The sequence below is a fragment of the Pipra filicauda genome, unplaced genomic scaffold, assembly GCF_003945595.2.
Source record: "Pipra filicauda isolate LSUMZ 115617 unplaced genomic scaffold, ASM394559v2 scaffold76_size2844353_pilon, whole genome shotgun sequence".
In the NCBI taxonomy this organism is placed as follows: Eukaryota; Metazoa; Chordata; class Aves; order Passeriformes; family Pipridae; genus Pipra; species Pipra filicauda.
In genome coordinates this window covers 1,650,934-1,664,670 of record NW_024104942.1, presented here as the reverse complement: position 1 = coordinate 1,664,670, position 13,737 = coordinate 1,650,934, and the positions used below count along the sequence as shown (strand labels likewise).

Genomic DNA, 13,737 nt, shown 5'->3' with positions numbered 1-13,737 from the left:
AAACACCTGCGAGGGTGTCTCACTGAGGATTTTCACATACATCGCTTTTTCAGAAATGCATTTTACCCCCAAATATAAAACAGAAAAATGAGTCGAATAAAAAATAAAACTTGCAAAGTACCAGTTGGTTTTTCCTGTAGCTGTGTTCTACTTTGTAAAAGATCATAGTAGCAAACTACATACTATAGGTATCCAACTAGATCTTACTATTCTCCTTCAGTTGTCTTGCACAATGCTTGCAACTAGATGGCAGCTTTAACTCACGTACAAGCCACATATCTGGTTCAGTATCAGACTGCATGGTACTATTCACAGTCAAAATAAACCATAATAAATAGCTTGGTTTAAGGCTTATCAATACTTTTTCATAAAACTCTGTAAACTTTCACAAAGAGTGTATTGTATACATTTTTTTTCTATTTTTTTTCCCTAGAACATGTATAATAATTACACTGCATTTTTATATTACATAAAAGCATAGAAATAAGTAAGCTTTGGGAAGAGGCATAAGGTAGTGACATTTACCTGCTCTACAGAATAAACTACATTCATTGCACTAAGGTATATAGTTTTGTAAATTACCTTTAAAAATATATTTAAAGCTTTTTCATTACTTAATAATAGCTAATTATATAAAAAACTAATGAAGAAGAGACCAAACATGGTGGAGAGCAACAGCACTTAACACAAACTGTAGTTTTAAAGAAGGATTTTAAACCACAGGTGTTAATATATGCTGTTCTCAAAGATATCACAGTGGAGATTCCACTTAAGTCTCACCAAGTGAAATCATTCAGAGGACACAGGCTAATCTAACCCTCACTCATCTACTCAGGCCTGAAACAGTGATGTGAGCGAGCTGCAGTACTGTTTGGCCTATGCTGGCAGTTCTCATATATCTGTTCTGACATTATTGCTTGATTTACATAAATTATAATCCTGCTTTGCCAGAAGAGTGTACCCTGCTCCCCTGCCTTAGAAGACAGACAAATTCTTTATAAGGACAGGGTTATGAGCACCTTTAAGGCTAGAAGCTGTTCCATACCAATTAAAACTGTCACAACACTAGCTTACCTGACTTAATTATAGTTAAAAGGAGTAAAGAAGTGTGACTCAAATGGGTACACTGACTAAGAAAGGAAATCTTTAATCCTTTGGATGGGAAAGAACAAGTTATCACAGTTTAAAAATGAAAGAAGAAATTAATACTCTTGGACTATGCCTTAAGATGCTTTTCACTTTTTAAAATGAAAAGCCAATCACTGAGTTGAGACAGTTCCGAGTCCACCTCAGAAAAGCTGGGTTTCCTCAGGCAGTAGGTCTGTACTAGAAGAAGTGTTTATATCTACTTTTGCTCTAATAATTAAAAGCTTTAAATGGTGGTGTTTGGGAGGCCCTGTTTTAAAGTTTTACTAGCTAATGTCTTGAAGGCTCTGTTTGAAATCCTGCAAGAAGCTTTTGACTGCTGTACACCTAACAAGTCAATAGCTTGGCTGGTATCTAGCTGTCAGCACCAGTTTAGAGATAAACTAAATGAGGCATTATGATGGCATTACATTGTTTTCTTGGTTTACCATTTTGGTTCAGGAAAGAACTAAATGTATCTCTTGCTTGTCTGATTTTCAACTACCTGTTCAACAGCAACCCATGCCTTCCATCAGGCTGATGAGGGCATTCTCTGCCCCATCCAGTCTTTCTTACGAGAATAGGATAGAAGAGAGGGATCTTTGCACAGAAGTAGCCTGCTCCAGTGCTTAAAGCTTGCAGGCAGTGTGCCTTGCACCCAGGGCAAGAGGCAATCTGTCCCAGACTACCTGGAGAGTAATTTCCCCTAATTCAGCTAGAAGGCACTCATAAGTAAAATATGAATTTTACCAATACCAGTTTTGAAACTGATTTCCTAATATAAATCAGTTCTCATATCTTGGTGATAAACTGAACCCATCTTTAATGGAAACCTAGCAACCTGCATTTTTTTTCCTGTAAGTTTTGTATATTTTATCATTAGATCAGCTTTTAATTTCCTGTTACTCTTAGTTCTGAATGTTATTGTTAGTTTTCAAATATGAATGCATGACCTTTAATACAGCAATACAAGAAAACATCCAGCCAGCAGAAGCTTAAGTAATTCAATACTACATGGTACAGAATCAATGCAGAGGAAAATTATTCTCCTTCCTCTGAACTTGAACACATTTGTTAAGCTACTTTATAAGTCCAAGTTTATACCTACAAGTGTGATACTTTCATGAGCACTGGCAGGTTTTTGTAACACACAGCATACAAGTGAAGATTATTTCACAGTTGCATCTCAAGGGTTTGGTTATCATCTCTTTAATCTGTGCATGCAGGCTCCATCCCTAAGTACTTAATCTTTAGTAGGACAGAAATAGATTGTATAACAGTACAAAGGTACAGAAATTCCTGAAATGCCTTTCCAACAACAGTGCACACAAATGGTCATTGTTAAGTGATCCATGTTCTCACCCAGTTTGCCAAGTCCATTTTGCCTCATGTGATCACATTTAACATCTATTGTCATGCGTACATAAGTACTCTCAGGATCAGCAGAAGAGATTACAAATACACATCTTATTTTCTGACACTTTAGAGGAAATACTCAAATAATAATCTGAGTTCTATTCCAAATTGTTTAGTATTTACATAGCATAAACTATGATTTTCTTCCTAGTTCTTAGAGCCCTGAGTGCAGAGGAGGGGCTCTTTGGTCTCCTTCTTCAAAACCTGTGTACTTCAGTCAGATCACGGTTAAACTTTCCTCACTGCTTTTTGTTACTAGAAGCCTGACTTGGTGTTAATGTTTAATATTTTGTATATGTAAATATTTCAAAGTGACAACACAGGTATACATAAGCATACATTTTCTCAGCCACTCCCACAAGTGTCAGTTTTCATCTGTGTTGTTCAGTCTCTAGTCACAGCATACAAACAGGACTCAAGCAAAGAAATCAAATGGAAAGAGTACATAAACCAGGCACTAAGTGAAGGCTGTATAACCTTGCATTTCCTGTTGTTTCATAGAGATTTGTGTCATTTTAGAAATCATTTAATAAAACCTCTGGCAATGAAATTAAGTGGTTTCTTTCTAGCAGTTTACTGTTTGAATGTATATGTGTTTCTTTGTGAATTCTACAGATAATGTTTTGTAGTCTCCTCTGCTATTGTACCAGCATCTCACTGTGCCACAACCCACCAGAGGTTTCAGGGACTTCATTAAAAACATGGACGTGAGCACAGACTGTAGCATTATGTTAATTGTTATAATTAGAGGTATAACTGTTACATTCTTTTAAAATACAGGTTGTTCTCAAGCCTGAGCATTATCACAGAATTAACTCACCCAGCCAACATGAGATTCATGCAGTTCAGAGCCAAAGACTGCTATTCTCTTGCTCTATCCAAATTAGAAAAGGTAAGGAGATTTGCCTTCACTCCTACCCCCAATTTAAATGTTATAATTTTACTCCTTTTTCTGATTTTGTAACAATCATTTCAAAACAAGTGGAAACAGTGAAATAGTTTTATGGTTGTAGAAAGCTACTGTAAAAGATATTTTTTTCAAAACTCTACCCTTATTTAAGAATGCAGTGTGATTTGATTTCCATTACTTTACAATATGATATTAATCAACCAACCAATCTCAAGGAAAAGTGAGTATTTTTGGATAATTGAATATTCAGAGCTAATATGGTTTTCCAAGAGGCTGATACAGGCAATTAACATGAAACATCTTTTAATTAACTAAACACTTAAAACATACAGCTTTTATTATAATTTTTTATTCCACATCACTTTAAAGGCACTAAAATTTTATCTTCTATATGCATTACCCTGTATCTGTATGAGATATTTGGTGCTGCTGTGACAGTTTGAGAACAGCAATTGTTCTCTGTCAAAGGACAGTCCTAGTGCCAGTAAGGATAGTGACACCACTTAACTGCTATATAAAACATTCATATTCTATGCACTGACATGCATACATTGGCATTTGTGAGCTGTGGAACAGGAAGGCTACGGGAAGATAAATTTAATATGCTTGTTCAAAACACTATTGCTGGCCAATTTCTGAGTTTATGAGAGTAAGACAAATAATATCACTGTGACCGTCTTCAAAGACAGAAATCTTTCACTCCAGTCATCTCTTTTTCCCCTTGCTATCTATCTATCTATCTTACTGCTAGGTTCTCTTGTGTAGCCTCCAAATCTCTGCACCTCAAATATCTTACATATCTTGGCAAATTTGAATTCATGCTAAAATCATTACCATCATACAGAATGAACATATAATTTCCATTTTCTAGCCGTACAATAAATTTCCTACATTTTGGAGATTTCATATAGTTAACTATTTATTGTATAATATTCATGGAGTTAATTTTTACTTAATGGAAACGAGCCTCTTCTAGAAACTTACCTTCACAGTCCAGTTTCTTACAGAGGAATCAAATTCTGCAAAAATTCAGCCTGTGTAGGTGAGATGGGATAAGTTACTCAGTTGACTGTCATGCTTACATATCGGCCACAAGATGTAAATATCTGGGTGATCTTCTGTGATTTGTTGACCTTTACCTGTAATAGCATGAAGGCTCAATCTTATTTAGGTGGTATTCTGACAAGCGCATAACGTGGAGAACTGTGAAGGAACCAGACAAAAGTTGTTAAGCAAAGAGAGGAGCTGTTTGCAGCAGGAGGCACAGCTTTATTTGGATTATGCCACTCCCACTATACATTAAGGTTTGCACCTGTGGCTCCTCGATTTTAGCACTCCCTCCCTCAATGGTAAATTCAGGAAGGATAAGCTGAAACTGGCTGGAATCACGCGTTGCCAATTTATTCAGGGCAACAAGTGCCTGCACCTGGATGGTGCCCTCAAGACTGTTCCAACCTAACTCAGTTCCTTGGTGTGCTATGACCTACAGGGTTTTTTAAATTATTTTTTAACATATTCTCTTAATTAATTTCAGTTGCTTCTGGAATACTCTGTGGACTGTAGCCTGTCTACTTCAGTGCAGTGAAAACAGGATATTTATCTCAATTCTTGTTTGCTTTACATAGGCTCCTCTGTTTTTTCCAGCAGAAGTTCTGGAAATTATTAAAAATATTTTAAATTCTTCCCTATATTTATTAATTTATTGTGCAAATGTAAAGTTGTGAATATAGGCTGGAAGCTGAACAGTTAATGAACTTCCTGTCCAAATTATGTTCTGCTGAAATAGAGGTAGATAAATTACCTTAAAGAAAGAACATTTTCTTCATTGCTGTTGCAGTTGCCTGCTGTTGATATTTCCCTGTCATTTCATCTTAACATTTGCAGGAAGAACTTCGCAGGTGGTGTTGTAGTTCATTTGATGTTTCAGAACTCCCTCATGCAAAATGAAAGGCAATTAAAAACTCCAGTAAAAATTATCTAATGCAGTGAAACGTATAGTTGCTTGTTATTTTTGCATTAAGCGCCTCATTTTCAGAAAGACTGAAAACGTCAGGAAAGTTGCCTTGAGGTAGCACTGAAACACATTTGCAAAATTGGCTTTTCAACCCAGTGGGCTGCAGAAGAAAGATACACAAATCAGTTGTCCATCTGCCGTTGCAGCTGCAACTTTTCTCATTTTCAAGATAAATAAATCTGACAGTAAACTCAGCACTGACATAGGAGAAAGCAGCAGCCCTTTTACAACAGAGAAAAGGAAAACCAAAACACTTATGGTCTAAAAATTATAATATATAAGTGAGGTAACCACTCCCTCTTCCTTGAAAGAAAGGATTTATAATGTTTGGGATAAGATTCCCACTTTAGTTTTCTATGTTTTTTTTTTCCTAGTAAATATTGTGGGTGTTAACTGAAGGATAAAAATTCTAAACCTTCAAGTCATCATTTTGAAATAAGTACAAGCTCCTATATCTTCTAATCAAACCAATACTGTAATTTTGTATCTTCCATGGGGCTAAGCATATAGATGTTAGGTGAGCAGAAATCTATCTGGGATGGCCCAGTATATTTGCAGTGATATACACAAAGCCAGGCTGCTTTTTTAACCTTCAGTTAAGGATAGGGCATGCCCTCTCCATTTTTTGTTTTTAATATTGTTCAGGTATTAAGCATATTTGAATTAATGTGAAGTAACAGCAAGTAATAATGACGTGGTTTATAAAAACAGATTGGTACCTCTTAATTGGTGTCTTATTTTACATGGATCTCTAATGATTTACATCAGCTACAATTCTATAACTTTACAAACCATTAGCATACACATTTGGCTGTTGAACTGACAGGGTTTTAGGAAATTGCTCCAGATCAACAACAGGAAGTGAATCTGTTCTTGACAAAAGGTTAGGATAGAACCAAAACCAAGTGCACTGACTGTTCCCTGTAACAAGCCACTACCTCTGTCACCTCTGTATGTTCTTGCATGACCAACACTGCCCCCCACTTCTTGTATGTTCACTGGAGCAGCTTTGCATTGTTGTTACACAACAGTTACAGCCTCTCATGGCCTCTCCCATATTACTGCCTGTATCAGAGATGGGCCCTACATCTCTTTCATCCACTGACAGAGTGGCTGAGACAGGGTTTCAAATTAGTTTGGGGCTGGTGATTTGTTATTGGTATGACAGAATTTACTTTTATAAAGAAATAGGTATTTATGTAGAATAGTAAAAATATAAAAGCATGATAAGGAACCATAAAAAAGATTTGGCACAAATATAAATGGAGGTAGAAAAGAGGGGAAAAAAACTGAAAAGCGTATGAACTTGACCTTCTGTGTAGATATTCTCTGTTATTCTGACAACATGCAAACCCCAAAGGAAATAATTAATTAACTTTAAATTAAATAGAGGAAGCACATGCTAACAAGTTCTTAAAAGCACAAGAGTACACCTGTAATTACTTAGAAAGAAAGCAGTAAAAATTCTATACTTCATCACTTGAGCAAAGTCACAAACATAGGAAGATTGAGGACTAAGTAAACATCTCCATCTACTAATAGCTGTGCCTTAAAATGCCATATATATATGAAGTTCTGTGGAACACACTCATGCCATGATCTTTTATTTATGTTCCTAGAAATAATCTATGATTGTCTTTAAGTAGTTATATCCCCTTCCTCATTAAATCCAAAAAGTGCCATTAAAGGAGATGCTGGGCATCACACTTATTGTGGAATAAAACTGCTGGCACATTCTGGCACATTCCTGGCTTCTACATCCACAGTATTCTATCCTTCTATCCTTTTTAAATTGATCTGGTAGAATATGCCCATGCGATTTGAAATGTGATGACTGAAACAATATATACAATTGAAACAATATATACAATAATCAAAATCTTTCAACCTGAAAAACTGTACAAACTGGACAAAGATGCTACATACTTGTAGAAAGCAACTATATAGAGATTAAAGGGATTTTACACTATTGATCTCTTTCAAGGTAATATGAATTTCATATTTTTATTATAATCCTTCCAAACCCATCATTAAAAGTGTTTTCTATTTTTTAATTCCTTAACAGAAAGAGCGGGAGAAGGGATCTAATCTTGCATTTATGTTTCGACTGCCCTTTGCTGCTGGCAGGGTTTTCAGCATCAGTATGTTGGATACATTGCTTTATCAGGTACTGTGAACAATAATGTGACTTAAAACAAATATTACCACCTATTCTATTGTACTTAATTGTTAAATAACCCTATTTTCCTACATATGATCCATTAAAGTGTGTGTCTATACCAGAAACAACCAAAGGCAAAAGATAATTGAGCATGTTCTACACGATGGTATTAGTTCAGTTATCAGTGCCAAAATCACCCTGACCTTGCACAAAATCTGTTGTTAAATACTAAAATACTGTTTATGAACCTCTCCACAGTCAAACAGTTTTGATAAGGCCTACATAAATTACAGATTATACAGACTAACACTTGTACTCTGCAACAAAAAGTGCCCATTACCACAAAGCAGTGTCTCTAACAAAACAAATCAAAAAAACCCAACAGAATTACATTAATATATAATTTATCAGTCATCTGCATTTGCTCATAAAGGCCTCAATTACGCCATTGTGGCCCGTCCTCTTACTTGTGTTGACTAGACCTCCAGAGGACCAATTATTTTAAAGTAAGGTATTCACACCCTAACATGGAATATATTCAGTGGTTACTGAATAGGGGAAGAAAAGGCAGCACTCAACCTTGTTGCCCAGAATCCAGGATGGAGCTCCTCATGCAGAAGGTAGTGATGCCAGTCAGTGGGAATAAGGGAAGGGCAACAACCTTGGACAGTTGAAGAGAAAATATCAGAAAGTAGAGAGTCAGGTCAAATGAAGGTAGCAGTTTCTAGTTTCAGGGTGGAAAAATAGGACAATATTGCTTGCTTTTCAGCAGTGACCATGTTGCTGCACACCCTGATACATCAGGATGACCAAACAGCAGCCCCCAGCACTTGCCTTCAAGGATCAAGGTAGACACAATAAGCAGCAACACCACCATGGCCCATGTAATCTGCTCACCTAAAGCAGCTACCTACTTTGTTCCTAGAGACAGCCTGTTGACAGCTTTTGTATTCAGGTGTGAAACACTGTTGCAGGGAACTTAGTAATTTTGTGCATGAAAGATATTATTTCATTGCAATTCTACTTCCAATAAATTTCCTGTAGGCAACTTCAACATAAATAGAATTACTGTAGCTAAACTTCTGTCAAGAAGTCATTAATATGGAAACCAGTCATGCATATGGACATATACATTCTAGATGCTCTAGAAACAGGTGTATTTGCATATAAAACATCTTCATAATCATGACCCAGAATATCAACATCACATACTGCAAAAATAAAAAAAAAAAAGAATATGAAGACACTTATAAACAAATCTGTCATTATCAACAACTCCTGCCAGCAAATCACTTCAGTATTTTATATTTCCTCCTAGATGTGAACAGTCATGCTATGACTTGACAGAGTAACACCATTCATACAAAGTGTTTAAAACAAAAGATCCCATACACTTATTCTCGCTTAAATTCCACGTCCTTTCTTTGAGCTCCTACTGCTCATGGGTGAACTGTCATTTTTCTAGAATTATCTTCCTTATTCCAAGTTAGAAATGCTATGAAAGCAACTCTGTTCTTTTTCATGGTTCCATCCTTTTCTGTACAGCATTTTTTATCTTCTGCATACAAAGAACAGAGTAAATGACATGAAGAACAGCAGGATTCATCTGGGGCTTCCTGTTACAGGTCAAAAGAAAAGCCTTTGAATTACTTTTAGGGCACTGACTGAAAAATGAAAACTTGGTCTGGCAAATCCTGGTGAATACACTTAGTAATCTAACAAAAATTTCACAGCATAAATGATGCAGCCAAGATAAAACATAAGTGAAAGTTACAAAAAAAATTTCTTCAAGATGCTCATTAGCATTTAGCCCATCACACTGGAAGATTACCAGTGTAAAAATTAAAATAGTTGAATCACTATGTATCAAATTAAATCTGTCTAGCTTCTGAGTTTAAACAAATTCAGATTCTATAAAGGATTTATAGAATACCTTTGTAAGGTATTTCTTTATGAAAACCTATTTGCTAGCTCTCTGTTTGCATGAAGCCAAAACAGTTAACTGTACGTTGTGTTCCAACAAGGACTGACAGCCAGCCTTGAATCCTGCCCTGCTACACCCCAAGAGGTGGCAATGAACAGTTTGACCACAGCTAGAAGAGCACCCACATGGCCCTCTGATTCCAGCATCTCAACTCATGAGGAAAAATATTTGTGATTTTTAGCTGATCTAATGTCAGCTAATTCCTAGCCTTAGCCTACACTTCTACGTTGAGCCTAATTTCTGCCTTTTAACCTATAGCAACACACTTCTGTTAGCACAGCAACAAGCCTGGACTGAGACAAGACAGATGAACCCTTAAAAACCATAAAATTACTCATTTGAATTAAACTAATAGCAGTTTCATCTCAGTATTACCCACTTCTCAGACCCATTTAGCATATGACAGCATTTCTTTTGCACAGAAGAGTTCATTATAATTTCACACCTGGTAAGGCTAACACTTTACTTCCATTGATCTTATGTCTACACTCATCTTTGCTTTTATGGTGCCTTATTATGCCTCAGTCTTCTGAATCCTGAATGTACATTGCATGCACATGCAGCGCCAAACTAGAAAACTTAATTTTATGTAAGTAAATTCAGCAAAAAAAAAGGAATAGCTATTTCCACAGTGATAAGATACTTAAAGAGATGGATTGTAAAAACAGATGTACAATTTCTTTGAAATTCATACATGGTGCTAATGGTTACCTGCTCATCTGTTCATTAAAGCTTTTTTCTTTCTTTTCCGTCTCTCCTGTTAAAAAATCTGGCAGTCATTTGTGAAAGATTATATGATTTCTATTACAAGACTTCTGCTGGGACTTGATACCACACCAGGATCTGGGTTTCTTTGTTCTGTAAGTTATTAAAAAAATAAAAAATTAGTACAGAGTACCAGAGAAGACTCTCTGCTGTCTGCAATGTCTTTGTATGGCATTTCCTTTTGTGTAAGTCCAAGAAAGGCCATCTGTTTCCTTTTTCACCAGGGGAGAAGACAGGAAAATTTGACAGAAAACACACATTTTTAGTTCCATAGCAAAAAACACCTCCCAAGAAAATACAATATAGTTTATAAAGCAAAGAGGAAAATAGGAAAGTCAGGAAAACACAGGAAAAGTGCATTTTGTATGACGTGGCAATGGCAGTTTAGCAAACAACTTAAAAATTAAGTATATAAACCCCAGGAAGCACTATCTATATTGCACAGCCTGGCTATGTACGTCAGTATTCCCCAGTGCAATTTTTATGTGTATATACACACATGAAAAATAAAATCACTAACATTATTATTGAAATAAACCCCACCCTTCTGTTTTCTCCCACACCCATCATTCCCTAGCTGGTAAACAGATCAATTCAAGTTGCTTTCTAGGGACCTAAAAAGAATTGCAGGATGTTGTACTCTAAAAGGAAGTTATCAATGATGGCTTACAAAAGCTGCTTCAATAGAAACCAATTATGTATTTCTTGGTCAATCATTAAGCTTTGTTACAGTGAATGTAAGAGAACTGAATCTCTAAAAAGGAGCTCATTTTCATCTTGAAATAAGGCTGGTGTCATAGTAATGAAATAATTGAGCTTCATTTAAGACTTCCTTATGCCATTTATGCTTAGTGTATTACTTCCTCCCCGCTCTCTTCTCCCCAGATATTCAGCCTGCAGTCTAGTGAACAGTGAATTTGGCTGCATTCAAAATCCTCATGCACTCTGGAGTCTGTCCATCACCAGCTTCTTACTGCTGCCAGTATTTAGTTCATTCTTTTATATTTTACACAAATATGAACATTGGATGAAGGATGCCATGTAAGTTTTTAAGTAACTTGAAAACAAGACCAGAAGTTCGTAAGACTGAACTGCTTGCACTGCAATGTCCTCTAAACAGGGAGAAAGCAAAAGAAACAGTATTACAAACTCAGTGGAAGTTCCAGATTTGTTGTGGAGCAAAGGTGCAATACTACAATATGATAATTACCAGTTAGTGTTTAGTTTTAATTTTTTTTTTCATGCGTAGCATGGTGAACAAGTGATAAGCCCTCAAGAGTTAAAAGTTCTCCCTCCTATTATTATTTGTTCAGATGAAAATCACAGAAGAGGATCTATGGATTAGGACATATGCCAGACTGTATCAGAAACTTTGTTCTTCTACAGGAGACATTCCAATAGGAGTCTATAGGACAGAATCCCAAAAGCTTGCAACATCCGAGGTACGTCAGTTTACTGTGCTTTCCTTTGGATTTGATTACAAAGTATACAAGGCCTCCCTCTGCTGACACATACATGGTCACACTAACTCAGGTACAGCTGGGACAGGCTCTGGTTTGAACTTGCAGGTGGTGACTAATGGCAGTGTGTGTAACAAGCTCTATAACCAGGTCCTCTATCAGGTCTGTCAAGAATATCAACATTGTATCAAAACAGGTGGCATTTCACTATTCACACAACTTTCTAATTTAGTCTCTTGTTGCTCATTTCTAGTTAGTGTTATTAAAAGTATTGTGGGATATCTCTAAATATAGCTGCCAAACAGCGGCAATTTTTGAAATATGTATTCATGTGTTTACTGAATAAACATATAAAGAATGACAAAAGAACTTTTCCCCGACTATTTAACATACTTTTTTGTTTGTTTGGGCAGCTCTTATTTCTGTCATGTATTAGCCATTTGTTTATGTGACCATTGGTACATCTCATTAAACCATGGCTCCAAAGCAGCTCTAAAATGCAACACTGAGCAACAACTTCCTCCTTTCTTCTGAAATACTCAGACATAGTTTACACTGATTTCTGAGGCAGGCAGTTTGTATTTTTTTTCCATATTTTGGAAAAATATTAGAAAACACTAAGGCATATAATGCTTAGCTGCAAGACTTATCCTGAAGTAAGTACAAACATTCAGATGAAGTTAATTTTTAAAAAAGAGAGAAAAAAAAATCTATGCAAGATTCCACCCAGTTCCCCAGTGTCTCTCTTTGGGGACCACCCACTGTCTCTGCAGGTGGCTTTTACTACTTAGGCAGTGGACTGTGTCACTGCAATAATATCAAATGATTTTTTAAATATAGCAGCATTAACATAATCCATCAAAATCATTCCTTGGAGAAGAATGTAGTCAGTCTCACTGCTAACATAAAAAAAAGTCTGTCATAGCTTTCAGGAAAACACAGGAGATATCAGATTTTAAGAATTCATAAAATAAGGATAAGATAAAATTCATGGCAATGCTTTATCCTCATGTTCTGAGAGAATAGGGCTGGCTATTTAACTTCAGGTACAAAAAAGAGAATGAAGAAAAGTTGAACTGTGAGAATACAACATATTGTGAAGAGTGCATTTTTGGTGCCCTTAGTTTTTATCTTTCTGCATTTTCATAAGATTTCAAACACAGGCTGACTGGCAAACAGGATTTGCACAGGGAAGGGGTAACTACAAGAGTAACCCTCATCTTTTCTACGTGAACTTTCATATTTTTTTGGCAGGATGTTCAGGCGGCAAGCATGTACACTCAAATTCATCTTCTGAGACAAGCTTAACTGATAAATTAAAGATCTTTCAAATATTTTCAGTATTTTCATTGGGAACCACTGGAGCCTGTACACATGCAGCTGCTCAAGAGCCTCGATACTTGATTAGACCAGACCCAGATTTAGCTGGAGGTAGTGATTTTCTTTTGCAAAGAAGCAGTTTGTTAAAACATTCAGACACTCAAATCAGCCTGGAAGCCTCTGTCTGGTAGATAAGAGTTGAGTTCTATATTAGTTCCTACCACCTTTCACAGGTAATCCCATGAAGAATTTGAGTTAGATCAGATAGATGAAGCAGAAGGAGGTTGGAGAAATCTCCTGGTTAAATTTTCTAATTGTCAAGTACTGGACAAATGTGGAAGAGTGGCACTGCTTGTTTATTATGTGACAAAAAAAGCAGCTGTTGATATTTTTAAGCTGAAGGAGTTTTTGACTGATTTCACTAATCAAATAATATTAGCGTGGGCTACCATTTTAGCTTATCAATACATTAAGCCATTGGATGAGATCTTTAAAATGGAAGTTAGAGAAAAGTAAATTGCTCTGTTACTCAGGAATATGGATTTTAACCATAAATTTGAAGGTTTGTTACTCAGAGAACCT

The 13,737-nt window shown here is 36.1% G+C and overlaps 1 protein-coding gene across 5 annotated transcripts in view; it reads left to right on the top strand.

Moving 5' to 3' along the window:
- Positions 1–13,737, top strand: part of KCNT2 (potassium sodium-activated channel subfamily T member 2) — a 114,824-nt gene that overhangs the window by 93,746 nt on the left and 7,341 nt on the right. For 4 of the 5 annotated variants that reach the window (XM_027713301.2, XM_027713307.2, XM_027713304.2 and 1 more), the window contains 4 exons: positions 3,322–3,433; positions 7,531–7,632; positions 10,387–10,470; positions 11,689–11,817. In XM_027713301.2, coding sequence (XP_027569102.1) covers positions 3,322–3,433; positions 7,531–7,632; positions 10,387–10,470; positions 11,689–11,817 — 427 coding nt within the window. The remainder of the gene's footprint in view (positions 1–3,321; positions 3,434–7,530; positions 7,633–10,386; positions 10,471–11,688; positions 11,818–13,737) is intronic. The other variant, XM_027713306.2, reaches the window with a different exon arrangement.